At 54.0% G+C, this 27,575-nt stretch overlaps 10 protein-coding genes across 10 annotated transcripts; 6 read left to right on the forward strand and 4 right to left on the reverse strand.

The window, feature by feature from the left end:
- Positions 1–1,264: 1,264 nt before the first annotated feature.
- On the forward strand, positions 1,265–4,693 carry HER10_EVM0011549 (uncharacterized protein). The gene is made up of 2 exons (XM_035480977.1): positions 1,265–2,685; positions 2,745–4,693. Exons 1-2 carry the CDS (start codon positions 2,095–2,097, stop codon positions 4,215–4,217), a joined length of 2,064 nt encoding a protein of 687 aa, XP_035328531.1. The 5' UTR covers positions 1,265–2,094; the 3' UTR covers positions 4,218–4,693.
- A 181-nt stretch (positions 4,694–4,874) lies between these two features.
- HER10_EVM0009763 (BRCA1 C Terminus domain-containing protein) lies at positions 4,875–7,875 on the reverse strand. Its single transcript, XM_035479239.1, has 3 exons — positions 7,642–7,875; positions 7,206–7,533; positions 4,875–7,154 (listed from the first exon to the last, which is right to left on the reverse strand). The coding sequence occupies exons 1-3, from the start codon at positions 7,744–7,746 to the stop codon at positions 4,981–4,983; spliced, it is 2,607 nt and encodes an 868-aa protein (XP_035328377.1). The 5' UTR covers positions 7,747–7,875; the 3' UTR covers positions 4,875–4,980.
- Positions 7,876–8,558: 683 nt separating this feature from the next.
- Positions 8,559–12,001, forward strand: HER10_EVM0011144 (uncharacterized protein). Its single transcript, XM_035480582.1, has 5 exons — positions 8,559–9,415; positions 9,756–9,799; positions 10,914–10,999; positions 11,049–11,223; positions 11,275–12,001. The coding sequence occupies exons 1-5, from the start codon at positions 9,332–9,334 to the stop codon at positions 11,705–11,707; spliced, it is 822 nt and encodes a 273-aa protein (XP_035328495.1). The 5' UTR covers positions 8,559–9,331; the 3' UTR covers positions 11,708–12,001.
- Positions 12,001–12,984, reverse strand: HER10_EVM0000036 (30S ribosomal protein S6). The gene is made up of 3 exons (XM_035469833.1): positions 12,882–12,984; positions 12,782–12,813; positions 12,001–12,649 (listed from the first exon to the last, which is right to left on the reverse strand). The coding sequence occupies exons 1-3, from the start codon at positions 12,903–12,905 to the stop codon at positions 12,364–12,366; spliced, it is 342 nt and encodes a 113-aa protein (XP_035327478.1). The 5' UTR covers positions 12,906–12,984; the 3' UTR covers positions 12,001–12,363.
- A 241-nt stretch (positions 12,985–13,225) lies between these two features.
- HER10_EVM0009406 (squalene/phytoene synthase) lies at positions 13,226–14,594 on the reverse strand. The gene is made up of 2 exons (XM_035478894.1): positions 14,390–14,594; positions 13,226–14,337 (listed from the first exon to the last, which is right to left on the reverse strand). Exons 1-2 carry the CDS (start codon positions 14,518–14,520, stop codon positions 13,368–13,370), a joined length of 1,101 nt encoding a protein of 366 aa, XP_035328340.1. The 5' UTR covers positions 14,521–14,594; the 3' UTR covers positions 13,226–13,367.
- A 220-nt stretch (positions 14,595–14,814) lies between these two features.
- Positions 14,815–18,590, forward strand: HER10_EVM0009237 (SNF2 family domain-containing protein). Its single transcript, XM_035478729.1, has 3 exons — positions 14,815–17,218; positions 17,267–18,349; positions 18,409–18,590. Exons 1-3 carry the CDS (start codon positions 14,910–14,912, stop codon positions 18,485–18,487), a joined length of 3,471 nt encoding a protein of 1,156 aa, XP_035328332.1. The 5' UTR covers positions 14,815–14,909; the 3' UTR covers positions 18,488–18,590.
- Positions 18,591–19,407: 817 nt separating this feature from the next.
- On the forward strand, positions 19,408–20,682 carry HER10_EVM0011932 (uncharacterized protein; the record flags this gene model as incomplete). The annotated part of the gene is made up of 1 exon (XM_035481342.1): positions 19,408–20,682. The coding sequence occupies exon 1, from the start codon at positions 19,735–19,737 to the stop codon at positions 20,680–20,682; it is 948 nt and encodes a 315-aa protein (XP_035328561.1). The 5' UTR covers positions 19,408–19,734.
- Positions 20,683–21,387: 705 nt separating this feature from the next.
- HER10_EVM0006239 (uncharacterized protein) lies at positions 21,388–22,224 on the forward strand (the record flags this gene model as incomplete). The annotated part of the gene is made up of 1 exon (XM_035475830.1): positions 21,388–22,224. One exon carries the CDS (start codon positions 21,388–21,390, stop codon positions 22,222–22,224), a length of 837 nt encoding a protein of 278 aa, XP_035328065.1.
- A 136-nt stretch (positions 22,225–22,360) lies between these two features.
- On the reverse strand, positions 22,361–24,270 carry HER10_EVM0004572 (uncharacterized protein). Its single transcript, XM_035482962.1, has one exon. It carries the CDS (start codon positions 23,175–23,177, stop codon positions 22,683–22,685), a length of 495 nt encoding a protein of 164 aa, XP_035327911.1. The 5' UTR covers positions 23,178–24,270; the 3' UTR covers positions 22,361–22,682.
- Positions 24,271–25,309: 1,039 nt separating this feature from the next.
- On the forward strand, positions 25,310–26,935 carry HER10_EVM0003570 (uncharacterized protein; the record flags this gene model as incomplete). Its single annotated transcript, XM_035473242.1, has 1 exon — positions 25,310–26,935. The coding sequence occupies one exon, from the start codon at positions 25,310–25,312 to the stop codon at positions 26,933–26,935; it is 1,626 nt and encodes a 541-aa protein (XP_035327808.1).
- Positions 26,936–27,575: the final 640 nt, after the last annotated feature.

Below are 27,575 nucleotides of genomic sequence, written 5' to 3' on the forward strand. Positions count from 1 at the left end.
AAGAGATATCCAGGCTCTCACAGAGACATATACAACGCAAGAGACACTGCCCTGACTCCGGATGTCACTGCCCAGAGAGACACATAGCAGTCTGACAGAGCAAGAGTGACCTCTAACCACTGACCACTGACCCAAAGGAAAGGGCTGGAGAGAAAGGGTCTTCTGCTCCGGCCGTGCAGCTAGTCCCAGGCGGGCAGCAGATGGTGCAGATCCAACCGTCAGTCCGTCACTGACCCCCTGCCACTGACGGCCCCCCTGTCTCGTCTTCTGCGTGCCCCCGGACAGTATGATTTCATGGAGCTGGAGCGAATACGTCACTGCAGGAAGATGGAGCATGGAGCAGGAGCGTGGAGCTTGCTTTCTGCTTGTCGCGTTGGCAGTTTGCTGCGCGCTCCTCGTCTGCGTATGGCACCTCCCACATCCCACCAGCCAACCACCACCGACAACAAGCAGCAAGCACTACATCACAAGCTCATCTCAGCCCCTCCCTCTGCTTTCTATCTTTCTGCTACCTACTTTGTAGTTGCCAGCAGCAGCACCAGGGAAAGAGTACTTGCTGGCTTCGGTCTGCCTCGACATCCAGCTGATGCCTGGCGTGCCTCTTTGATCCCCCTTCTGCCGATGCAAGTCAGAAGTCATCCCGATCTTTCTGTCTCTGCAGTTAGTATTAGCTCTCGAGTGAGTTGAGTCATCCGCGCAACTTTTGCTCTGGCCTTTTGCGCTTGATAATCGATGAGAACCTCTACATCCTCACTCGCGTCTTCCTCGGCCAGCTGGCAGGTCCAGCACTTTGCTCAAACCCTCGGGCCTCTGCTCCCTCTACACCATCGTTTACAAGACGGGATAGACCTATTGGGTACGGCGCAGATCCGCTGCCTTGGAACGGATACCAGTATACGCGAACCCATCACCAATGAAGTCTGCCCCCCTCCACCTTCTTTGCTACAATGTATGTACAGTGTAATGAAGAAGGGCACTCGTCAAAGCTGTGCTCCCCCTCCATCCCACGGTACATACATCCCAAAAGTCGACTGTTTCTCCCAAGCGACGCGGGGCCGACTTGGAGTCGCCCTCGGGTTGCGACCACATGATTAGCTGCCACACCCAAGGCCATGGACTCAAGTAGAGTACACCGGTGAGGTACAACCTGACACCCCCCTGTCTGCGTTTCCCTTGCCTTTTCTTCCCTCTCCCAAAAAGGCACAAGTGACAGTTGAAGTCATTGTCAGCCATCCGGTTTACTGCACGTACGAGTACGTTCCATGACAATATCGCCATGAGGCCCCGTTTCGGGTCACCACCACCTACCTACCTCCTTTACTCCTCGCTTGGTTTTCTGCTGGCCTCGCCTGGATACACCTTGACAAGCACACAAGCAAGGCCTTGGTTCATGATTTACCCGCCTGTCTATCTGTATCCGTAGTGTACCTCATCTCTTCTCTCTTTCTGGGTATACCTATCTCTTCTCCTGGCTCTGTACGGAATACTTGATACTCAGAGGGCTGAGTAACTCTACTTCCTGCCGACTCTTGGACTCCAGCTTTTCGGTGAAGCAGTTCAGGACAGGATTTGGGGAAGTTGTTATTCTCGGACCTCACGTTGCACATCACAAATCAACACTCTCTCGCCCTTCCTCACTTCTTTTCCTCTTGAGACAGACCCCTTCTTCTCTTCATATCTTCTTCCCCTGCGGACCAACCTTTCCCTTTTCAACCCTCATCCTCCGTCCGTCACCCACGTTCTCGTTCCCGACCCCCCTGCTACATCTAGAACCTCGCAGCCTCTCCTCTGATGCCACATCTTTATTGCTGTGCCTGACTTGCATCACTTTTCCCTGGTCTTAACCCGCCCTCCCTATTGCGTATTGCCGTCGATCACACCCGACACAGCGTCCCAATACATCTATCGCCTACCCGCAAGAGCGCGCTATCTAAGACGGACGTTGATTCCTCCCGTCTCTCTCCCTCTCCATCTCATCAACACCAACAACCACCAAGAAAAAACCACACCCGCACAATAGTCACTGCTCGTCGACCGAGCAGGAAACCTCACCAATACTGACCACAACCACAACGACCCCATCACTCTTTCGTGATGAGTAACGGCAACTCACCCCCCAGTCTTAGAGCTGTTGATGCCTTCGCGCGGGCCTTATACCGTCGCGCCAAGGCATCGGGACCAGATTTCGACGACGTCGCCAACGTCGTCCGTCGCCTGCACACGGTCCTCAAGCACCTCAAGGTCGAGTCCGAAGACCAAGATTCTCTCCTCAACTCAGATGCCTCATCCGTTTATAACCGCCAGCTTGCTCCCCTTGTTGAGGACTGCGACTTTGCCCTCAAGCAGCTCGAAACCATGATCGAAAAATATGGCGAGGGTACACAGCTTGAAGAGCGCGAGCGTGACATGTTGGCCATGGTTCGCACGAAACTTGCCAACCAAGAAACCGCCATCGACATGTTTCTCGACACAGTACAGCTGCACAACCCCAGTAAAGCCCAACGCGTAGTGGACGAACAAGGCGGAAACTTGGACAACATCAAAGACAAGGTGGATGCCATTGCAGCAAGGTTATTTGCTCGGAGAGACAGCGGTATTGGCGATGACGAAGAGGACCTTTGGCAACAGTTCCGGGCCGAGCTGGAGAAGGAGGGCTTCTCAAAGGAAGTGTTGCGCAAGAACAAGGTATGATGATCTTGAACACCCAGACGGGGAACAAAGCTGTTGCTAACTCGCCTGGACAGGAGGTTCTGCGTGCCTATATTCGCGAGCTGGAACATTCAACTGGAAATGATGCCACGGCACCACCCTCGGTCCGCGGTCTCCTCGCCCAGGAGCGCGCATACCCCCATCCAGCCATGGCGGTTACACCTGCATCCTACCAGGGCCGTGACAACTATGGTCCTGGAGAGACGTACGGTTCATACGACGACAAGTATGCTCCGGCTGTAAGAGGTGACCGCCGTATGGCAGACCAGCGCTCCGCTCCCAACATGCCAAATGAGTTCAGTACTCTTTCCACTTATGAACGGGAACATGGCGCGGACGATGAGCACAACGACTCTCTCGCCCTCATCTCAACTCGCGATCTCATGGCCATGGATACCATCAACCACGGCATGGATAACCTTCGCCTCACTGCCGCTCAAAATTACAGTATTTCCCCTTCATCTACTTCACCGGCAAGCCGCTATCTACCACCAGATGTTGCAGCTGCCCGCGCTGCAGCAGACTTCTCCTCCTCGCCCTCCAATCTAGGCGTATCACCACGCTTCGTACCTCCAATCCCTCATCCCAACAGCCACGGTGGCCCCCCCTCCGCATATGGTGCATCCCCACGTACGTCCCAAAGCCGTCTTGCACCAGACCGCTACGGCATGGACATTCCCCTGGAAGCCAAGTGGACGCGCATTCGCCGTGCCCTCATCTCTCCTGAGATCCTTGAGCGTGCCGGCGTCCGCTATGAGGCTCGCCCAGATTACGTCGCAGTCCTTGGTGTCCTCAGCCGTGAAGAGATCACCAACTACGCTCGCCTCTCTGCCGAGGCCCGCGCCGCACGCTCTTCAAGACGTAACAACGGCGGCCCCCCGCCAAAAGGTGGTGCAACGCAAGGCTCACCTCGCCGCCGCGGTGATTCACATACCTCATCATCAGAGGAACCCCTCTGGGACTCGTCCGACAACTCGTCAGAAGCCAGCTACCCCGACGAGGAGAAAGGAAACAAGACATACTACATCGTTCCCCCTCCCTCAGACAAGGAAAAGGGCACATCACCCGCCGCAACGGTTCAGCCAAAGCCCATCCTCAAGAACAAGAACGAGAACCACGTTCGCTTCGACCCGCAACCTCATGAGCTCGACCCCCACGCCTCGTCTCCCCGCTCCTATCGCGACGACCGCGATCGGAGGAGAAGGCCCTCGCGCCGCGAGCACAGGGACTACGAGAGCAGAGACCGTGACGGCCACTACAGAGACCGCGAGCGGGAACGTGACCGAGACCGCGGTGATCGTGAGAGGGACCGCGACCGCGACCGCGACGGCCACAGAGACCGCCACCGTGACTGGGACCATTATCCCAGCCGTCACCACCGCGAGCGATCTGACCGCGACAGGCGAGACAAGAAGAAGGCCTGGGGCGAGACACTGGGTGCCGTGGGCATTGGTGGCGCCGCGGCCAGTCTGCTCAGCGTCCTCACTGAGGCAGCTTCCGTGTTGTGATCCTCCAACGCAACTACCTACCTATCTATCTTCCCTATATCCCGTCTTTTCTAGTCTTTAAGTTGTACGATGGCTAGTTGATTGGAGCTTTGGACCCCCTGTATCAATCGACGTACTGCTGTTAGGAGCTGGCGCCCCCTTTTCCTTCCTACATATTCTTCTAGCATTTACCATTGGGGCTGTGCCCAATACACATTTTGATCCGACGAGAACGGCAATTAGGAATACAGGACATCTAGGGAGACAGGAAAGGAAATTCTTTGCAATCACAAAAAATCCCGAACAACAGACTTGTACCTTTCTTTTCCTTTGTCAAAACTTGTTTCCAAGTTGAACAGCAAACTCATGATACCTGTACTAAGAAAGGGGGGAGAGGCAAAGTAGGGGGCGGATGCAGAGTTGTACGAGAGCGCATGGGAGAAGCCCCTGAAAGATGTAGATGTACACCATACCTTTACGAAATGAGAGATACCCCCAAAAATTGATGCTTTTATCATCTCGTTTGCTCCTAAAATTTCATAAAATTCCTGTGCCTACTCCGTAAACCCTGTCTTGGCGTCGTCGATTCCATGTTCCTTTGTGATCATGCTATGCAATGCTATATCCCCCTCCCCCACCTCTCCTCTCCACGCCCGCTTCTCGCAAACGCGCGGGCCGTCCCCCTTGTCCTCTCATGATGATATAATCCAAACGAAATCCGCGCAAAGTAACTTGATTGTTTCAAACAAATACCGATGTTGAAGTAACCCGGCACATTTTCTTTCTACTTGCGTCTGAGTTGCCTGGTATTGGGCCTTGCCTCGTCACTAAAGTCAAATCCTCCAATGGTGGAAATCTTCTTCCTGGCAGGCTGACTGACGACGGGAGGAGACGGAGCCACGGCTTTACCGGCACCCTCGCCGCCGACGCTGGCAATTTTGCTCATCATCTTGGCCCGATGCTGCTGGGCGCCGGGGTCCTGGTATTGTATTTGCGTCGATGGTGGTTCCTGCTCCTTCTCCTGCCGGGGCTTCTCCTCCGCGGTCCGGCCCATCGAGTCCATGCGCGACTCGGCGCTTCCGCTAGATGCTGCCGACGCGTTGCTGATAGCACGCCCAAATATTCGTTTGGCACGTCGTGTCGGTTGCTGCAGCGGGCCTGAGCCTTCCACATCGGGAGCATTCTCGCCGCTGGGTTTCGATTCGATCAGAGATGCGAGCTTGGAAGTTAGGTCTTCCTTCTCCGCGTCCTTCATTGCGTCCCGCTGACGTTTGCGCTCCGCTTCCGCTTCCTCTTCTTCATAATCTATTGGTTTCGTCTTGACTTGTTTTTCCTCGCTGGCTGCATCGGTGCCAGCCTCGGCCTCGACGGGAGCTTGCACTTCGGCTAAAGAAATAGGGGTCGCGTCCAGGCTGTCGGCCACGCTCGTGGTTCTGATCAGTCCCACAGGTTGCTTCACTGGCTGCTCCGCGTTCAAGTCGCTGGGTGATGCGTCTGTCAATGGCGGTATCACTGTCCCAGCACCAAAACTGTCTGCCTGGTGCGTCTTGGCTGTCTGGAACTGGAGAGAGGCGGTCGACTCAGCCTTTGCAATTGTTGTCTCGCGATGTGCAAAGGCTGCTGCGGAAGTCTCTCTCACGGCTGTGACCTTCGCAGTTACCGTACTAGGTTTCTGCCGACCCTCATCGTCCAGGAAGGCTGTTGTGTCGATTCCACCCGCGACTGTAGAGTGCCTTGCTGCTGGCTTTCTCGAAGCTTGAGGCACGGGCTCAGACCTTGTCCTTTGGAAAGCCTGCTTCATATCCTCCCTAGTTGTCTCCTTGGGCTTTGGCTTGGGCTGGAGACTAGAAGGCTGACCCAGTTCAGGGAACATGAACTCCTTGATTGGCACGTTGAAACCTGTTGTCATGCACTCCCAAAGCCACTCCGAGCTGACAACTGGGATGTTATTGTCGAGGGCCAATTTCAGCTTCTCCTTCCTCGTTTCCGCGAGCGCCCTACACACCAGCACCGAGGTTGTGTCGTTAAGCCTTGACGCGAATCGAGCACCAATCTGTGTGATTGCCTTTTCCACGTGCAGCAGATCGATTCCACTAAACCCCGCCGTGCAGATGGAGATATCCTTGAAGCCGTGAATTGGGAATACTGGTAGCGGGCGACCTAGAATATGGTTGTCTGGATCGCGAAAAGCTTTGTTATGCAGGCATCGCTCGATGAAGAACTCGGTCACTATTTGGATCTTGTCGATGTGCTCAGGCGGGACCCGAAGGTGTGTTGAAGGCTGGGATTCTTGTGGGACAATAAGAAGCCGGCGAGTCGACCTCGCCTCATAGCCTTTGGTGGAAAGTTCTTGGAAGGAGTCGCAAACTTGTCCCCCTAGGGAAACAATGGTGTCTGCAAGAATTTTGGATTTCCATGGCTCAAACCCAGACATGAAGAAAGAGCATGCAGAGAATATGCCTGCGTCGGGGGCAGGCTGGACCATTCGATCGTGGATGCCAGAGTCTTGAACTTCAATCCTGTCCGCCGTATCACCAGGCCTGGCGGACTCGCCGGAAGGCTTGTTACCGAGGATATCTCCCCAAAGCATGTCTCGCTGGCTACCGAGCTTCATGCTGGCCGTTTTCCTGAGCTTTCTCTGGCCAATCTCGCCAGCGCCTGATCTCGATCTTTTCCCTGCAGACGCCTTCCTCGGTGTTACTCTGTTCCAGGCGCCCTGGCCTTGCTCCTCGGCCGGCAGGACGGGATCGAAACACTGCTCGTCGAGGATCAGGCCACGCTCGATGCTCTGTTCGAGCCAGGCCAGCGATACCGTGCGGATATTCCATGCTCTGGCGGCCTTGTACTTCTTTCCTTCGGGTTTTCGGACTATTAAGTGCGAGACTCGTTTTGTTAGGTCGCCCGTATATGCGCCGCCGTTGGAAGTGATTTTCTCGATGATGCTGTTGCGTTGATCGGCTATGAAAGGTCAGGTTGGGAATGGAAAGAAAGCCAGTCAACTTTGCTTACGATCGTCGAAGCCAGTCATACAAAGCAACAGACTCCCGCGCTTAGCTTCAGTAGAATCGGATGCATCGACCACATGGCCGCACGTCTCCAGCGGCTTGAGTTGCCACTCTCGTTCGAGGGCGGCAAAGTCAATATCGGCATCCTTCATCCATAGATCTCCCACTGCATCGATCCATTTGGCATCCATGACCTTGATATCGGTTCTTTCTTTGGCGACATGTCGGTATTTGGGTGTGTCGTAGTCTCCTACGACAAGATGTGTTACGTCGGGTGTTAGATCGTACTTGTGGATGCCCCCGAGTTCTTCAGTCTTTGTTGCTACTTGTGTCTATATGAAGGTGAGAAAATGGGACATGGCGAGGTTATGGGAAGCAGCATGGAGATCGGATCAGGGTAGACAGAGGGGCGAATGAATGTGTGCATCACCACAACTTACTCGCTGGTCTGGCGGGATGCTTGTGCAGCACACGACAACGCCCTTGAAAGGATGAGCAGGGTCGATGGCCGGCTCGCTCGAGTCCCGACTGCGAGGGGAGTCCATCCTATGGCATGTCGGTAGCTATGTGGTCCTCGAGGCAGCATTCAAGACCGAGTATCCTGTCGAGGGTTGGGTGTTCTCAAAGAAGGTGGTCTTTGTCGCTGTGGTGTAAGGTTAGGTACAGTAAGGTACCTCATGCAACAGCGGGACGGCGCGTCGAGAAAAAAAGTCGCGTCTGCTGCCTGCCCAATCAATTAAAACAGTTGCCAAGCGCAACAAGTGCCATTGGTAGACGTCATTCGTGGTGGGGCTTCCTGTCAAGTGTTGACACTGTGCGTTTGGACGATGGACGTCGTGGAGATGTTGCTTTTCTGAGGAAGAACACAGTGCAATTATCAGACCAGCAAGATGCCTTACACAACGAGCCGAGTCTCAGGCTTCATCTCACTTCAGCTTCCTCACCAAACCTTACTCACATGGACATGCGTTTGAATCATTGATTTGCGAGAACGTTCGACTGAAAGCTTTCAGTTGAACGGATCAGTCAAGGTAACTTCATTTTTCACGGCACATACAAACCGATCTTGCTCCTCAAGAATAAATGTCGTAGTCTCAGTCTTGGGTTTGGCTCATCATCGTAACCCTCATGGCATGACATGAAGCCTCATATGTTTATTGAAAAAAAAGAAAAGAAAAGAAAAGAGATAGCCTTGAGCCAGTTTGCTGGGAATTAGGAATTAAGGAGGTCTACAGCAGTCTCATTTAGAGAAGTGATATTGAATTTTGGTGAGTATGTCATCAGATAGGAGAGGAGTTGTCCACCGATATCGTCTAAGGTACCTTTCACGCATGAGATATGATGGGACAGCCTTCGTACCTCATCGCAATAAGTTCAGACGAGGATGGAGGCGATGAAACAGAGTAACTGGAAATAATGAGCAGAAGAAGGTCCGAGAGTCTTTGCAGTGAATTCAACGAGGCCGGTGAGTATGAGATGCACGCATAGAAACGCGGGAGAATGTTCCTTCCAAGATGAGGCCCAATGAGGAAGGCGGGGTCAAAGATGCGGGCTCTTGCGGTCGGAAGGTCCCACTTCCCGCCGTCCACGGTCCGCCATTGCACCAAAGGTACGGAGTAGGTACAGCACCTCAAGGCAGGGCATTTTGGAGTGAGGTGATCACTGAGGACCGAGAGCCTTACCGCCCAAAAACCACAAACTGCCCCGCCATAGGCAGGAAGACCTTCAGCAACCAAAGTGGAAGGCATCGCTTGTTGGCTCTTACCCCACCAACTCGGCTTCAGCCTTGCTCGCTCCCACCCCTTCGAAGCTCTTTTCCACCACCATACTCTCCTCCCTTCCCAACTGACCACACCACTGCGACTGCGACTTTCAATCTCACGCATCGCGTCACGTCTGACCTGCACGAACTTCGCCTCGTCTCCTCAACAAGCGGCTGACTATCGACCTCTTCCTCTCTGCCACGAAGCGTATTGCCCTATCGCCGACGCCCTCAGTCGTCGCATCGTCACCGACTCTTGAAAGCGGTCAAATTGCGTCACGCGACTCCCTCAACCCACATCCGAACCAGGAAGATAGTTTTGGGCAATACGGCCACACGCAGACGGAGGTAGAACCGCTGCGAGCACAATGGCGCCGACATCGACCTCCCAGAAGGCGATGACCACCCAGTTTGTTCAGTTGACGGGTGCAAGCGACAGAACTGCACAAAGGGTGAGTCCAAGCCCAGAGAAGAATACCCTATCGCTGTTGCTGCCTCGGTTTCTCGTCTACCATGCGACGCATGCGCTTTCCCAACCCCTCATCGTCCTCGTCGGTTCGCAAAACGTGGAGCTCGTTGTTGAACTGTCGGCGAAACGTCGAAGCCTGTCGTGCGCCGCTACTCTACATTGCGCTGCGTTGCGTTGTGCTGTCTCGTAGCTCGAGCATTACTGGGCATCGACGCGATACTGCCTTGGCGGGGAAGGGGGGCAGCTGGTGGACGACGAGACCGCTCACCGGGCCGCTGGATTGCGAAGGCGGAATGGAATGCTGACTACAAGCTTCCGAATAGTACCTGAAGAACGCCGGATACAAGCTCAATGAAGCCGTTGATGCGTAAGTGCAACTCACCCGATATACTACACGGGGTTTCCTATTTTCTACGCCGCGGTTTTGTTTCGTTTCGTTTGGTCTCGCTCGCTCCCATTTGTTTGCTGGACATGGCCGTTTCTGCCATCGCCTTTTACCGCCCGTATCATGTTATCCGAACCACTCATCTCACCATGCGCCGGCCCTTCTCGGGCAATTTGGCCTGCAGCGCACGCAAGGATACCGCGTTAGCACATACTTGACTTGCTCGGTCGTTGGTCCGGTCTGAGATGCCCTTTGTGGGGGAAACGCCGTCGAACCCCCCTCGCAGCGCTACTCAGCGTTGCGCTGCTCCAATGCACCCGTCGCGTCGGAGAGAGGCACCTCTGCAGCTACGAGGTCACAGTTCACTCTTTGGGGATACATTGTTGCCCACACCGCAGGAGAAAGGCCGAGCCGACGCCGATCGACAATTGCTCCTGAAACATTCACGCGGACGAAATGGCTCTTAAAGCAACGAACTGCCATGGCAAGCCGCCACCGTCGTTGCTTTGATCGGCCGTCTCCCGTCCATTGGTCGATCTAGTTGACGCAAGTGCCTCGCCTTTCCGGACTGGGCCGGCTGTCACCCCGGTGCCACTCATATCCGACCACCACGAAGGTCACGGTCCTTTGTATGGAGAAATTGGCTAGCACTCTTCATCTTCCTAAGCATCTCGTCACAAACGGCTACAGGCATTCAGCACACCTTTGCCTTTTCGAGCCTCTATCAGTTGTCTCGGTTCCGCACCAGCCGACGTGCTTCATTCTTGGATGCGCCAGAACCCCGAAGCACGTTGAGACTGATTGACGCCGAGACAAGGCAGGAGCATCAAGACGATGGGGTGGAAAGGAGTGAAGAATGCCTTGCCTACCAAAGGCTTGAGTTTGTGGTCTTCGAGACGCAAGGCATCAAAAAATAACCTCGTTGCTGAGGAGAAGAACCAGTCTGGGTATTCCACCCATTCGGTGTGCCATGTCCTGCGCAAAGTTGCCAGTCGACTTGCGTCTTTTGAAGCTTCAATAACTCACATATGTTCGCGTTCTTATGGAGTTGTCGCCTCTTATGTTGCAGAAAAGCAGTGACTGACAATTCCTAAAGATACTTCTCTGGCGCCAGCGGAACTTCCACCCCCACGACTTCAGCGCTCGATACTTCGTTGAATCAAATGTTTGACAAGCTACGAGGTATGATCTCACAGCCTAGCCCCTTGATTCCATGACTAACAGTAGGCAGATGACTCCAAAGACGAGAAGAACACACTGGGTCTTGACACTACCATGGCATACCTCGGCGACTTGGGCGTCAACATCGAGAACGCTGAGCTGCTGGTCGTGATGGAACTCCTTCAGGCACCGTCTGTTGGAGAAATTACCAGAAAAGGCTTTGTCGATGGCTGGAAGGTGTCTGGGTATGAACAAATTTTCCAGCGTCAGCCTCCAGTATACTAACATGAGTACAGTGCTGCGACGCGTCAAGCGCACGTCTCTCACATCAAGTCACTGGTCAGCAGTCTTTCAACTGACCCTGCCTACTTCAGAAAGGTGTATCGGCACACCTTTGTTGCCAGCAAGGAGCCGACCCAAAAAGCACTCAACCTCGAGATTGCTACAGTCTACTGGAACGTCCTCTTTTCGCCACCAGGCTGGGAGTGGAAGACGAAGAACCAGGACTGGCTGCAGCTGTGGTTGAAGTTCCTCGAAGAGAAGTGGACCAGATCTGTGAACCGCGACATGTGGAACCAGATTCTGGAATTTGCGACCAAGTCCATGGCAGATGAGTCCTTGTCTTTCTGGAACGAGGATGGAGCATGGCCCAGTGTAATTGATGACTTCGTGGCTTGGTGCAAAGAGAGAGGGATTGGCAAGTCCGAGACAATGGACTTGGACGCCTGAAGGCATTGCAACAGACCACAGATCGGCATCACCACATGAGGCCGAAATTCACGACAAAAGGTCATTGAGATAATGACTGGGACGAAACCGACGACGGTAGGAGGAGTGCAAATCGGCCCGCCTTCCACACACACACTTGGTACATAGCAGCGGGACGTCTATCGACAGCGAGGCCGCTGAAACCACAGGGATAGGCTACATCGGGAGGCCAGATACCATGACCAAGGGTAGAGATTTTCAGCATTAGCCTAGCGCATGCAGTTATGGACTGCGAATATCAGATTGACAAAAGCCTCAGTGCAAAAAAAGTGCATATTCTTTTAACGCAGTAGTTTAGTAAACCATTCCGTCCAGGTTATATCAGTGGCGTGCCACATATTTATACACTCCGAACTGTCGTCGGTTCTATACACGCGCAATCAAATGTCCCCGGCGCCGGCTCGGGGGTGGATCCCGTATCATACAACAACTGTCATTTTGAGGCCCGCGAGCCACGATTTCCATCTCCCACGCGAAGGAGAATCAAATACCCCACGCTGTGCGGTCTCCCACTCTTCATCCGCGGCGGTGATGATCCACATATTCCCTGGTTTCTTTTCCATGCCCCTCTCACGTCTGGGGGCCGTCTTCTTTTTTCCTTCCCCTTGAAAACGCGCTCATTGATCCCACTTGACGTCTCCGAAGCGGGCCATGGTCTCGAGCTTGCCGTCGCCGAGCTTGACGTGGGCGGTGCGGATGACGCGGGGGTCGAGGTTGATTGTGGTGCGCATGTCGTTGTGGGTGGCGGAGGAGGCGTCGTAGCGCATGACAAAGTAGTGGCCCGCCTTGTGCTTCATCTGGGCCTTTGCGACGGGGCGCGGGAGGGTGAAGACGCCCCAGTTGGAGATGCCGCGGATGACGCCGCCGTTGCGGAGGACGATTTGGCCGGCGGTGAGGGCGATTCTATCGAAGAGGTTTTGGTTAGTGATCGGGGGTATTGCGTGATGGAGAGAGGGTTTGCGATGGTAAATGGCGGGAGGTATGGAGGTCTTGGGATCGAAGGGGGTTATGGGTAGAGATGGAGGGATCGCGTACTCTTTCACCTCGGCGAGGGAGCCCGGTCGCACCTGAAGATGATGTTAGTTACTTATTCCAAAGAGAAGATGTCGGCAGGAGACTTTGGGTAGCGACTTACAATTCCTATGAGTTCGTACAACATCTTGATATCGACATTGACGCTATACTGCGGATGATTCGAGGTTCGGAAGAAGCTCCAATTGACGATTGCCAAATTATTTCGGGAGTCCATGCGCCACAGAGTGGAATTTTCCGAGATGTGGCTGGTACTGAGATCTCATGGAAATATGGGGTCTAAAGGGAGCTTCAGCCACGGCCGTGTGGCGCGTGATTAGGTTGGTCATTGGCACTGTCCCCGCGGACGAATCGGCCAATCCAGGTGACGGAAATGTCAGCACTGGGTCTCTCGATGGGGTTCACGCTTCAACTCAGTCATGATTGAGAAATGATTCCTAGGCCTTATGGGGAGCATGATTACTTTTTTACACGGCCTCATCAACGAGAAGCCAAGCTAGTCTTACACTGCACTCTTACATAGCCAACCCACTGATGTTGTAACACCGCCAGATACGTGATTATACAGAACCATTGTCATTGTGGCCACTTAGATCTGGCTCTTGCTCGTCGCCCGCCAGAGACGCCAAGGCAGTTTCCAGCTCGGCTTCACCGTCCAGGGGTCAAAGTTGGTCCCCTCGAGATTCGTGAGGTACTCTTGTGCCGGCACAGCCTCAAGCAGCACTCCGAACCCTCGTCGAAGGTCCCGCTGCGTGTCATCCTCTTCCGGCTCGTACACGTGCTCCGCCTCTCCCTGGTGCTCAAACTCGTGACCAGCATCCTGCCCAGCCTTGAGATTCTTGAGCATCTCTCGCGCCGTGATGAGGTGGTCGTTGGCCCGCGTAGCTACCTTGAACACGGCGTCCTGGAAGCCCTCTGCCTGTGGGCCGTATCGGAAGACATCCTCCTCCCGCAGGTTGACCTCCGCCATGACGTCCAGCGGAAGGAGAAGCGCGGGATCCTGTCGTCCGCCGCCCGGTCCGGCATGGGATTTCGCGGGCTGCTGCTGCGGCGCCGCCAGCACAGGAATACCGCGCAAGACGGCCACGATGCCGCACGCCTTCCCAATGTGACTCGCCAGGTGATCCACCTGCATGGAGCGGAGCGGCATCGACGCCAGCGTGGCGTACATGAGCGTCGAGTACGTGTTCTCGGCGTATTCCTCCAGCGCGGCCAGCGACGCATACGGTCTATTGTCCATGTGCTTCGCCCGCGTCTTGACGAGCCGCTGCACCCAAAACTTGATGGAGCTCGCTGTGGCGTTGCCTGGCGAGCGCGCGCGCAGGTCCTGCAGCGCCTGATGGAGGAGCACGCATATCGGTTCGGCCGGGGGCGCGCCGGCAAAGGTCTTGTCGATGGAGTCGCGCCAGAACTGCATGCGCATCTGGCCGATGGTCGGGTTGGAGACGAGCTCGGGGAGGCGGACAAGTTCGAGGTTGAGGCTGCGGAGGGCGAGGTAGGTGTCTGTTGCACGCGCCGGGATGAGGCGGCTTATTATGTGCGCATCGTAGTCGCTGTGTCTTTTTGGGAAGTCAGCATCTTTGGAAGCTATGGTCTAGGATGTGGCCGTACTGGAGCTGCGACTGGCAGTATTTCCTCGCCTTGACGACGTCTACATCTGTTACGATGCCCCTCGTGCCCTGTGGAGGGGTCTGGACGAGCCTTCTCAGGCCATGGCCGGCGATCCGTGTTGTGCGATTCATTCAGGAAAAGACGCTGGTGTGATGCGCCATGTCGGTGCTGCTTCTGAAATTCGCGAGTTGCAGCTGGAAGGAGAGCTGTGGGGCCTTATTTTTTGCCCGCTGCTGCTGCTACACTGTGTAAGTGCACTAAAACTCCGAGGTTGGACTTTTGTGATTGAGTAATGACGTCTTTGCCGGGGTGTCTCTTAATTGACTTACCTCAGCAGACACGCAGTCACATGACGACCCGACGCGCCCCGTCGCGCTGACTGATTCGCCTCGCGTCTCCCGAACCTAGGTCCCTTGCCCAGGTAACTTTTTGTGGCGGTTCGTCTCGTTCAGTGTCAGTGGCAGACCACCCAATACGACCCGCCATCGTGGAAACCTTCATGGCGGCAGCTTGAACAGCTATGGAATACCCACAGTCTCCCGAACCCCCGGCGAAGAGGAGACGCTTCTTTGCCGCCTCGGACGACGATGTGTTGAGCCATCAGTCCAGCCCGGTGCTACCCACCCCACCAACGCAACCGAAGCAGCGATTTTTCCAAGATGTCGACGATCATTCACCCCAAATCAAGAGCGAGGATGCTGAACCCCCGTCTTCGCCCTCGAAACCACGTGGACCGCTCCTAGAACAGCCAGTCGACGATGCCTCCAACCGATCCGGCCCGTCTGCAGCTGTGCAGCGCGAAGAGTCCGCCATGACCTTCGACCAGGAGACCTTTGAGAGCTTCATAGGAGACAAGGTCACGGCGGAGGTGTTGGACATAATTCGGGATAGCTGCGACAACAACCTCGAGCGAGCCGTAAACATGTACTTCGATGGCACGTGGAAGAACCTCAAGAAGAAATCCCCGGCTTTCGGTGCCATTTCTCGACCACCACCAGCCGCGGCGAATACCACCAAGCAAGATTCTCCCATGGAGGATGCACCAAAGCCCGTGATTAGACGAACCATGCCCGACGCAAGATATATCGGTTCTCTCGGCGTTGAGGGTTGGGCAACACGGAGCGGAGCCAACCTTCTTAACCATGGTGATATAGTCAAAATTGAACGGCAAAAGATCCAGCCGCCAAAGTCCAAGTTACATACCAAGTTCGGCGTCGCAAATGCTCCTCAGCGTGGCCCAGCTGCAGGTTCAAAGCGAAACGACGTACTAGTGCGATTTACAAACAGCAGCGGGTCCGAGATTGGCAGGTTGGAGAAAGAAACAGCCGAATGGGTCTCAACGTTGATGGATCAGCAAATATGCAAGTTTGAGGGTACCTGCGTGTACGCCCCTGAGCGTTTGCGAACGAACGACACCGTCTTTATCCAGTTGAAGTGTCATCTGCTTGCCTCAGCGTTTCATCGGCCTGGCTTCAAGGTGGCGGAAAACAGGGCGACCAATTTCTTCGAGGAGAAAGAATCGACCGAGGAGAAGGAGCTGCGCCTCAGGCAAGTGGCGTTGGTGAAGCTCTTTTCCGAGATCAACCTTGAACCTACGCGAGCCAATGCCACAGCGTCCAAACACCAGCGGCAAGGCTTGCTGCAGGCTGCAGAGATGGATGAGAAAAAGGAGAAAGACGCTGCCAAGACAAACGATCGAGCGCCCGGGTCTTCGCCCCCTTCAGACGAGCAAGAGGAGGGTGAAGAGCTGGAGCAAGACCAGCTTGATGCTCTTTACCGCAAGGCCCAATCATTCGACTTTAACACACCCGAAGCGGAACCTGCCGATACCTTTGCTATGAACCTGAGACCCTATCAGAAGCAAGCGTTGCATTGGATGATGACCAAGGAAAAGGACCAGAAGAGCAACAGGGAGCCAAGCATGCACCCTCTGTGGGAGGAATACACATGGCCACTCAAGGATACTGACGAAAAGGAGCTTCCCCAGGTTCACGACCAGCAGCATTTCTACGTCAACCCGTACTCGGGAGACCTTTCTCTCGATTTCCCTGTTCAAGAGCAAAACTGCCTCGGTGGTATCCTAGCCGATGAGATGGGTCTCGGCAAGACCATCCAGATGCTCAGTCTAGTCCACACTCACCGCTCTGACATCGCGCAGCAAGCCAAGGCGATGGGTAGTCTCCCTACGTCCGTCAACGAGCTTCCAAGGCTTGCCTCCAACTCATCAAGCGTGCTAGATGCGCCTTGTACAACACTCGTCGTGGCACCGATGTCATTATTGGCGCAGTGGCATAGTGAGGCCGAGAAAGCTTCGAAAGAAGGCACTCTCAAGGCCATCGTGTACTATGGCAACGAAAAGGCCACTAATCTTCAAGCCGTGTGTTGCGCCGCGAGCGCAGCGTCTGCGCCTGATGTGGTCATTACCAGTTACGGTGTAGTGTTGTCAGAGTTCAACCAAGTTGCGGCTAGAAAGGGTGACAAGTCGTCTCATACCGGACTGTTCTCGCTCAACTTTTTCCGCGTCATTCTGGATGAGGGCCATCACATCAAGAACCGACAGTCAAAAACTGCCAAAGCGTGTTACGAAATATCTGCCGATCACAGATGGGTGTTGACTGGAACGCCAATCGTCAACAAGCTGGAGGATCTGTTCAGTCTGGTTCGCTTCCTCCGTGTGGAGCCTTGGAACAACTTTTCGTTCTGGAAGACTTTCATCACCGTCCCCTTCGAGTCCAAGGACTTTATGAGGGCACTTGACGTGGTGCAGACCGTGTTGGAGCCTCTGGTTCTCAGACGTACCAAAGACATGAAGACGCCTGAGGGCGAGCCGTAAGTGGATGCATCCTGGATTGTTACGCCCTAGCTAACTCTTGGAAGACTGGTCCCCCTCCCACCGAAACATGTTGAGATCGTCGATGTCGAGCTCAGCCAGACCGAACGAGAGATTTACGACTACATCTTCACGAGGGCCAAGCAGTCGTTCAGAGAGAACGTGGAAGCAGGCACGGTTATGAAAGCGTTTACTAGCATTTTTGCCCACATTCTGCGCCTTCGACAGTCTTGTTGCCACCCAGTTTTGGTACGAAACAAGGAGCTCGTTGCGGACGAGGTAGAAGCTGGAGCTGCGGCCGATATGGCTGCCGGCCTTGCGGACGACATGGACCTAGGTTCCCTGATTGAACATTTCACAGCAGCTATATCCGAGACGGAATCCAACACAGCTGCGTTTGGAGCCCATATCCTCGGACAGATCCGGGACGAAGCCGAGAGCGAGTGTCCGATCTGCGCTGAAGAGCCCATGGTCGAGCAGACGGTCACTGGATGTTGGCACTCTGCTTGCAAGAAGTGCCTTTTGGACTACATGAAGCACCAGACGGATCGGCATAAGGTGCCGACCTGCCCCAACTGTCGAGCCGAGATCAACTATCGTGACCTATTCGAGGTTGTTCGCCACGACGACGACCCGGACGTGTTCAAGAAATCCAAGATTAGTCTACAGCGCTTGGGTGTGAATAACTCCTCGGCCAAGGTCGTGACTTTGATCAAAGCCCTGCGTGACCTGAGAAGGGAGCAGCCGCGGGTCAAATCTGTTGTCTTCAGCCAATTTACATCGTTCTTGACGCTGATTGAGCCGGCTTTGGCGCGGGCGAATATCAAGTTTCTCCGCCTCGACGGATCCATGGCGCAGAAGGCTCGCGCGGCGGTCCTGACCGAGTTCCAAGAGTCAAAGACGTTCACTGTGCTGCTCATCAGTCTTCGTGCTGGTGGCGTGGGGCTAAACCTCACATCTGCAAAAAGAGTGTATATGATGGATCCTTGGTGGAGTTTTGCAGTTGAGGCCCAGGCGATTGATCGCGTGCATCGCATGGGTCAGGATGAGGAGGTTAAGGTGTACCGCTTCATCGTCAAAGGAAGCGTGGAGGAGAGGATGCTTCGGGTACAGGACCGGAAGAAGTTTATGTGAGTTGACCCGCCCGGCGTGCTGGATGACCGAGTATTTGCTGATTTGATACCCTTAGTGCTACGTCTTTAGGAATGATGAGCGACGAGGAGAAGAAGCTTGCGCGGATCGAGGACATCAAGGAGCTTCTCAGCTAAGGGGAAAGTCTCACGTAATGGTTCTCATGGTTGGCATATGTGCATTTACAAGGCGTCCCTGGGGAAAAGTGCCTGAGATGGCATGATCAATGATAAACATAGTGTACCTAGTGCTTGGCACCGGTGGAAGAGGCCGGTCCAGCACGAACTTGCCGGTAACACGGCGCAAGTGTTTTCAAATGGACATATTCAAACCCGTCTCCTGTATATGTTAATGAACAGTGTGCAGAAGTGTCAAATATTATGCTAGGTTTGACGTCGCAGAACGGCCTATGAGCGAGCATGACATTACTCTCAGTGTGGCTCTGAAGCACTTGCCCAGAGGACGAGGTATTATGATGAAGGAGATTTTGGACACTGGGATGCTAAGTTAATTACTCATGATAATCATTTCCAAGTTGAAGAAGTGGTCGCAGTTTCACCCCCAGCTGACCCTCGCGTACGGCTGTTCCTTCGCATACCTACGCCTTGAGGCCGAAACCACAAGTATTCGAGCATCCATATTCACCAAAGACCTCTTGGACGTGGAAGCAAACCACGAATAAATACAGGGTCATCCAGAAGTCTACATGCAATGTCTCTCAGGCAGCGAAACAACTTTTCCGACGATAACCCGCTTTTCCCCGGGCTGCCTCACACGCTGCGCCTAGTCTGTGACTCTATCGCTCTCATCTCACTTGCTCATTCAGTCACCACCAACAAAACAATCAATCACACTGCCCCAAAACAAAAGACAACTGAGCCACGCTGAATCCGCACCAGACCGCGGGTCATTTCGAAAACGGAAAAAGTCATTCTGCCCTCTGCCTGCGCAAAGTTGGAAAGAGCGACCAACTGACTACTTAATACTCACCAGTTCTCTTCAGCGCCTGAGTGCTACTGTCTCACTTGCACACAGGCAGACGGACACTCAATCACATGAGAAAACACCATCACCACATGACCAACAACCACCCGCGCGACTCGCCGCGCCACCAATGACCAAGCTAAGAAGTTTTAACCCGCAAGCTACTGAATCGGAAAAATAAAGTCAAAGAGGGCCTCAGAAAAGAAAAAGAAGAGCGATTCATTTCCTCTTTTCTCACTTTTTACCTTTCATTCTTTTGCACCCTCACTATTTCCGAGAGTGATTCACTTACACCACTGAGCGCTCGCTCTTTACAACTTTCACACTCGCTCAACTCACATTTTACCACATTCGCACAATCAGCACAACGAAACCCAATGCATATCGATCCCCCGTGGTCATGGATGGTTTACTACGCACACTAACACGTTCTCGCAACACCGCGCCATCCCCGAACCGCGGCAGCCGTAATCGCAACCGACACAGCGGCGGGGGCGGAGGCGGAAGCGGCAACAACCACGGCCAAATCGAAATCATCATCGAGACCCTCGCTCGAGGACTCGTCGAATATGCAGTACAAAAGTACATGAAGAAGCTGAGCGGCGGCGGCGACGAAGACAAGAATGGAGGAGGACACAGAAACGACCGGCGCCTTAGCACACGCAACACCCATGGCCACGACGAAGACGAGCGCGCTAGAGGCGGCGTTCCAAATATGGACATGGAGATGCTGGAGCACCTGGGCAAGAACATCCTCTTCAAAGCTATGGAGCGCTTCGGTGGCGGTGGAGGGGAGGACGATGAAGAGGAAGACGTGAGACGGAGACATGGCAAGGGACGAAGAGGCAGCCGAGACCGCGACTCATACTCTCGCGGACATTCGCAAGATCGCTCTCACGGGAGAAGACACGGCAGCGGTGGCAAAGACGATGACCGTGACCGGAGAAGACGCCACAGCCGCGACGACGGGTACCCTTCCCACGGACACGGCTCTCCCTCCTCGCCGTCAAGACACCATCGCGGCCATGACGATACCCACCGCCGCCGCCGACGCGGATACGGGACCGACTACGCGCCGCTCAAGGAGGAGATGGAGACGCTGTCCAACACGCTCATCTCTTTGAACGAGCGACAGCCCGGACACGCCGACTGCGAGTTTTACGATGCGTTTATGGAGCGCTCGGGCAAGGTGCAGGAGGCTATTGGTTCTGTTCTGGTGCAGATTCGGGAACGGGAGGAGAGGAGGGAGGAAGGCGCGGTCGGCGGAGGGGTTGACGGGGGCGGTTTCTATCCTTTTCGCAGAGGAAGTGCGTATATGAGATACCCAGATTCTCTTTTCCGTACATAGATTGATGAGCGATGATTTCGAAGACGGTTTGGAATGGCAATACCCAGTAGCACGGAGGTAATACCCAGGTTTCTCTTTCCTTTGAATTTTCGGCACCGATGTGGCTGAAGGGGTGGATGGGTGTTTTAACGTGTGGTTTGTAGGATAATGTAGAATCTAGAATAGTCGCAGTCTTCTCCCGTCCCGTCTTGTTTGCTACCTGAGCTGCCGCAAGCACGTTTTTCGGATGCAGAGGTCGCAGAGTCAGCAATGGCCAGCTTGTATCGTGGACGCAAACGCAAACATGACGGGTTAACGAGCATGTGGTGATTTGATGCGTGTGCTGCATTGTGTCGCCTCATCCAGCTGTTTGGAATTTGCTTCCTGGGGATCGTGGAAGCGTACGTGAAACTGCCAACTTATCAGACCGCGTGAAGAGACAGATTGTCGTGGGCTTGCTGCTTGCTCCTAAAGCGTCAATTGTGTAGAATGTGTCTCATTACTTCCCCTGAAGATTTATCTTCTAGCAAGCTAGCTTTTGTAAGTTAACGATGCTATCAAACCTGGGAGAGACCGACGATGATTCATACAATTATCGTCACTACCCCCTGAGATGGAAGGAAAAAGGCAATAGTCATGGCGATGCTAGAACAGCGAACAAGCCGATGACTAGAACACGAAAAACGGCAAAAAACCAGCTGAGGCCAGACCTCGGCCGCCCCTGACATGTCGCCAATACCAACATCTCCAGTCCCGACAAGTCACCTGGTCCGTCGTGGCGAGGAAGGCAGAATAGCAGGAATGCTCATAGGCTGTCTGGTGGGCGGCCTGGCCGCCGTGAGCCTCATATACTTCTGCTTCAACTGCGTCTTCTCTCCCAAACCGCGCAAAAAGACGGACCCTCAAGCACAGCACGTCCACCCTCACAAGCCTCCTATACACAAGCCTCATATCCACCGCGTACATCCGAAGCCTAAAATGGATGCCCACGTACATTCTCCTCGTCACCCGCACGTCCACGGGTGGACGCATCATCATCACCACCACCACCATAAACACGGCTTTCATCATCATCATGCCAAGGGAAAGGCGAGGCCCAAGAAGGCTTGCAAGAAAGCAAAGCGGAAGGCCAAGGTCAAGTCTCACCGGGGGAGTAAACGATCTTCGCAGCCTCGAGAGCCTACGATACGATTCATGCCTATGCCTCCCATGACAGCTATGCCCATGCATCCAGCTCCGGTAGCTGGTATTGGAATGAGCATGGGCATGGGCATGGCTCCCGGTATGGACTTGCCGCTGGGCGACGGCTTCATCGACTACGGGCCGGCGCCTGGCCAGGACATGGGATTAGAAATGGGATGGGGCGTAGACCCCAACTTCCGACTGGAGCAGTTCGCTACGGAAGACGATGTACATGGTGACAGGGAGGTGACTTGTAACGAGTGTTGCTACTCGTTCTTCGATTCTTTGTGTGGCATCCCGCCCGAGGCTCGAGATCTGAGAAGGGAGGCTGCTGGTAATGGAGCTGTGATTGTGAATGACAATGAGATGGAGGCCGTGTGACTGTATAGTGATGAAGCCGGTCTCCCGAGGGAGGCATGTTTGGAGGTTCGGCCCTTCTGGGCAAGGAGGCGAGTGTTCCAAATACTGGTTGGAGGTTCAAAGGCTAAACCATTGTTCATATAGAACCAAGAGATACATAAATCGAGCTGCTTTAGACAAAGAACAAAACAACATCAATTCAAGATTATACATGGCGCAAACGTACAACACTACTGGGTTCAGTAGGAAAGGTAGTGGCGCCTGGGTTCGCCTTGGAATTCCGTCCACCAACTCCCGCTCCGGACAAATGTCAAATTCTGCATAATACAAGTCACGTCAGGCCATGTAATCCTTCTTCCATGTTAGTCTTTTGATGCCTTACAGAGAAGGAATAAACGTACCTGAGACTTTCTCTCACAAGCCCTCTCCCTAATATTTTGAGTCTCACCTGGGGGTGAGAGTGTAGCACCCACCCAATACTACTTCTCAGCTGGGGCATCAGCTGGAGGGTCGGCGGGAGGGTCGGCTGGAGCATCGGCCGGCGCGTCGGCAGGGGGATCAGCAGGCGTGGCGGACGGAGCGGTAGAGCGTGGCGCGGAGGGCGGCCCTCGTGGCGGTGGATGAGAGGCGGGGCCGTCGTCGGCCGAGCTCTTTGAGCTCCTTGAGCTGTAAGACTTGTGGGAGTGGTGGCGCCGGCGACGACGATGCCGACGGCGACTGATCTTTTTGAGAGACACTCGGTAATAGTAGAGAAAGGCTCCAGCGCCCAGAATGAATACGAGGATGGCCACCCCGACCGTGACACCAACGGTCAGGTTGGTGGTCTGTCCACCTGATATCGAGACCTGTCTCTTTGTGACGGTATTGTAGTGTTTGCCTACACGCGCTGCCACCTCGAAATCGGGGGAACGAGGCTCTGTCTCGAGACCGAAGCTTCTCGGCACTCGGCCATTAAGGGGTTGGGGGATATACATTCAGTATCCGGGGAAAGATAGCCGGTGATGTTGAGTCGAACAATAGAAGATATGAATGGTAAAGTAATGATCAAAGTATCACAATAGAGGGAGACCGGAATCGTACGAAAAAAATAGCTTGGGACATGGTGAACGTGGAAGCAGAGAAAGAAGAACAACCTGCGTAGCAGATAAGACGTCAAAGGTCCACGAGACATATTTAACCTCAACATCCCTTGGGGGTGCTATGGATGAGATGATGGGCAAGATGGACGGGGGTCACTGACGGTGTAAGGTAGCTGGCAGCTCGCCTGGGTTGAAGGAGGTTCCGTGGTGAATCCGAGAGGACAACGCCGGGGGCGCATATGCAGAGAGTGGCATCGTGCAGCGAATGCGGAGGGGAAGGAGAAGAAGAAGGGAGTGTAAGACTGTATATCCGCATCCAAGGAGCAGCCGAGGGACGAAGCCATTCTCCAGATGCAGCAGACTCTCACTCAGGAGCAGGCTGGGCGCGATTATGCGCGGTCCATACAGCTGCCAAACCAATGAACCGGTGGTAGGCGTGGCGATGGTCCCCTTCCGCAGCAGTTCCCGCACTCGTCGGGCCGCTCGTAGCCCAAAAGTAGTCTCTCGAAGCTATTGCTGATGGTGTCGTGGGGGGCCGCTTTCCGCCAGTCACATCGGGTGAGGCTTTCGTCTCCCATTCTCCTGCAATGGGCTGATGGTCGCCTACTGATGGCGACGACTGCACTGGCTGATCTTGGTCTGGCTGGATCGTTTCCTTCTTCTTCGTCTTGAAGGTTCGGTAGTCGCCCCCTCCAGAGCGTTCTTTTGCGTTACCGGACGTGATAAGTGAGCAAAGGGCGGTGCGGTTGGAGGCAAATACGGAGATGGCAGTCGGCTGGTTGGGCATCAAGACCACCAAGGGGTCAATTGGTACCCGCCGCCCAGGTGAGCTCGCGATCGAACACGTCGACAAGTGCCAAAGGCTAATTGAGGCCTATCTGGAGTAGGCAGCGGGGCTTGCGGGTGTTCCATCATGGGAAGAAGGCGAGTCGGTGACCAGGGCATATTAACGGATGGATCTCACGATGGATCCTGTCCACCTCGTCTTCGGTGCCAGCAGTGAGTTGCGAATTACAGCTCTAAGGTACCTTAGGTGCTCAGCTGGGGACCTTGAGGGGCTGGCTTACTTAATTGGACTGATGACTCAGCTGCTCATCCATCTGTCGTCGCTTCTTCCTCAACTGTACCTTTCCAACCCATTCCATCGCACCCTCCCTCTTCATTGCAACTACGGAACGAAAACATCATACTCGCTCCATGAGCCACGCCTCTCGCTCCTTGGGCTGATTCACCTCGGATTCCCTCATTAGGGAGCAAGTCAATCAAGGTGGCCTTCCTGGGCCGAACAGACAGGGCGAACTGGCAGCGGTCTCCTAGCCAGTCGGCCTACACCACTAGCCGCCGTGCAGCTGCATCCTGCAGTCGTCTACAATCTCTCGTCTTTGCCTCAATTGGGCATCACACTCTGCCGCCAAACGACATGTAGAACCGTGGTATCGTCACCTGGATACCATGAAAGAGATTCTGAGCAAGTGCCATGTGTCTTCCATGCACAATGTCTTGCAGCTTGGACCAGAACCCAAGGGGCCCCTTCTCCTTGCGCCGGGGCATTGTGCTGTGACTTGGAAGAAAGAGCCATTGCTATTGTCATTTTTCCACCTATACGCAAAAGTCGTAACTTCTCTCCTTGGACTCATTGTCTTTGACGAGTTCGGATAGTTCTGACGCCGCAAGCGACGTAGATGTGGATGACTCTAGATTTTCCCGACGAAGATGTCTGGTATCACCTACTACTCTTCAAACGCGTCAAAGAAATGGTTTGCCGCTTGTCTTTGTTGACTTCTCTGAATGTAGTAGCAATGCCTGAATACCCCTCGAGGTTCTTTCGATCCCGAGAGACCACGAGCCGGATACTCAGCCCAGTAACTCGTGGCTTCAACTCCCTTGACCCTGTCATCACCGTTATCCTCTTACAGAGACAAAACACAACCAGACTACACTTGGCTTGACACTTTGCTCTTCTTTTTTGCTAATCTTTAGATGTTGCTGACGGACTACTCGGCACTGTCGCCACCCTCACGTTGACCATGTGTATCCTTCTCACGAGGAACTTTAGATGTTTCCCAGGTGGAACATACTCGCGGCATGCCTTCCAGTACATTGTTCGATGCGCCAGCCCGAGATACGCCGAGTGTCTAGACCCGAAAGCCCTGACCAAGCAATCCGAGGAATATGATATCGCCTGTCACGAATGCACCGGCAAATTTCTCCAGCCCTTCACCAAACCGAAGCGATTTACCGAGAGCATGGTTGATGAGAATTGCCTAGAAGCACAAGCAGCTACTGAGCAATACGTCAAATCCATGGTCGAATTCCTCAATATGGCATTGATGGATGCGGGACAGCAGCTTCCGACTAGATTTGAAGGAAATGCGGATGATCAATTTGTCAATCGAGTCAGCAAAATCGAGACAGCCTGCCGCTTCAACAAAGACCATGTCGAAAATGGTCCCTACTGCGAATGCTTGGAAACAGACGATGCCACCAAGGAGTTCGATACAAACAGGATCACTGAACTTCACAACAACGCTGCAGCTATGCGGCGGATTGTCTCCCAATCATATTTCTTCCCTTGGCGAGGGTTCTGGCACGGTGCCAACACCGGCAATCGCCTCGCCGATGAATTCAATCATCGATTGTTAGCCCACACCCGGAGGCCGGCCAACGATGGAGAGCTCGATCCAGAGTTTCCATCTGTTGAACAGCACACTGAATCCCACCGCCAACAGCCCGACTTCACCTTTCTAATCAACCTTGGAGACCGGAAGCTCCACGAAAGTGGGCAAGTCACGGCCGTGCCTGTTCTGAAAAGTGCCCCTGATATCATGGACCGAGTAAGAGTTCTTACGGCTCGCCTGACGGAAAAAATCGATTCGTTCGGCGGGCGAGACGAATGGGAACGCTCTCTGATTAACTCTTTTCGTCCACCATTGTTCGCTGACTTTGTCGCCGCCAACTTTGATACCCGCATGCAAGTTTCCAACCTTGTTGCGCATCTCCTGGCCCACGATCCAGGACTGACCAAGGCACGAATCGCTTCCATCAGCCGAATCTTCCTAGAATTCTGGCACATCGACACAGACGTCATGAGGGCCAACCTCCCCCAAGACCTAGGCAACTTATTTGTCAGCCTGTTCAAGTGCAGTGTAGTGTCCATTACCCAAAGGGGCTCTATTGGATTCCGGAGTGGTGCGTACGCAGGTGGCATGCTCACTAGCCCTGGCCACTACAAGCATACCGAGTACATCCTCCTACGCAACGCATCCTTGAGATTTAAAGACGAGTTCTCCAGACAGAGCCTCCTCGAGAGTGTGGTCGCGCCTCTTAGGGCGGCGGAGCTTCAGAAACTGGACGACACGGACTGTTTTATCTGTATGGAGCCGCTCGGCACAGGGCGAGATCCGCACGCAGCTGTGCGGGTTAAATGTCCTTCGGAAAACCACGTTGTGGGGAAGAACTGCTGGATGAAATCCCATCGCCGCAGGTCGAAATTCGACCCGAGGGAGCTGAAATGCCCCTTGTGCTCAGACTTTGTGCTGGGTGAGTGGAAGATGCCGTTTAATAACACGGAGCTTTGGGCTTGGGATCTGGTTCGGAAGACCGTGCCGCAGCTGCTCGAAGAGATGGGTCCTTCAGGTTATGCTGAGCTTTAGAATGCAACATGAGTAGTGGTTTATCGTGTTGGTCATGTTTGATATTGGTTCGGAGATGTTGCAGCAGCATGTTGATGCACACAAGATGCATGTATAATAGCACTCGGGAAGCTAGGTAGACACCATAGGCCGCTCGTATACTGCATCACTATTTCATCATTACTTGGAAGGCAATACGTCTCTTCACGACACATGTCGTAGCCCAGCCCAGCCAAGCCATGAGTTCGAGACTGGCGGCGGCAGCACATAATTGCGAAGCATGAATTAATATCCAGCAGCTGTCAGTTTCCATGTTCAGTTGAGGCATGGTTGATTGGAGACAATTCGTTCCATGCCCCAAGGCCTCGAGTAACAACCAAGCCCCTCACTTCTACAGAATTAGCACAGGAGACAAACGACCCGGCCGAGCTTCTTTGACTGATGATGGTACCGTACCGGATCAGGGAACTACAAACACACATTGAAAGTGCCCCTTGCTCCTCATGCGTTCCTCCGCAGTCGAAGCTTGTGATGTGGCATATTGTATAAGTCCTGTTCCGTGGAGAGTCTACCTTCTCATGCTGAGCATCTTCAAAACAGTCACGTTTCCTCACTCCGTTAATTCCAGTCAGCTTCATCTCTCAATTCTCAGCCCCTAATT

This window comes from Colletotrichum scovillei (genome assembly GCF_011075155.1).
Source record: "Colletotrichum scovillei strain TJNH1 chromosome Unknown Contig00010, whole genome shotgun sequence".
NCBI classification, from domain to species: domain Eukaryota; kingdom Fungi; phylum Ascomycota; class Sordariomycetes; order Glomerellales; family Glomerellaceae; genus Colletotrichum; species Colletotrichum scovillei.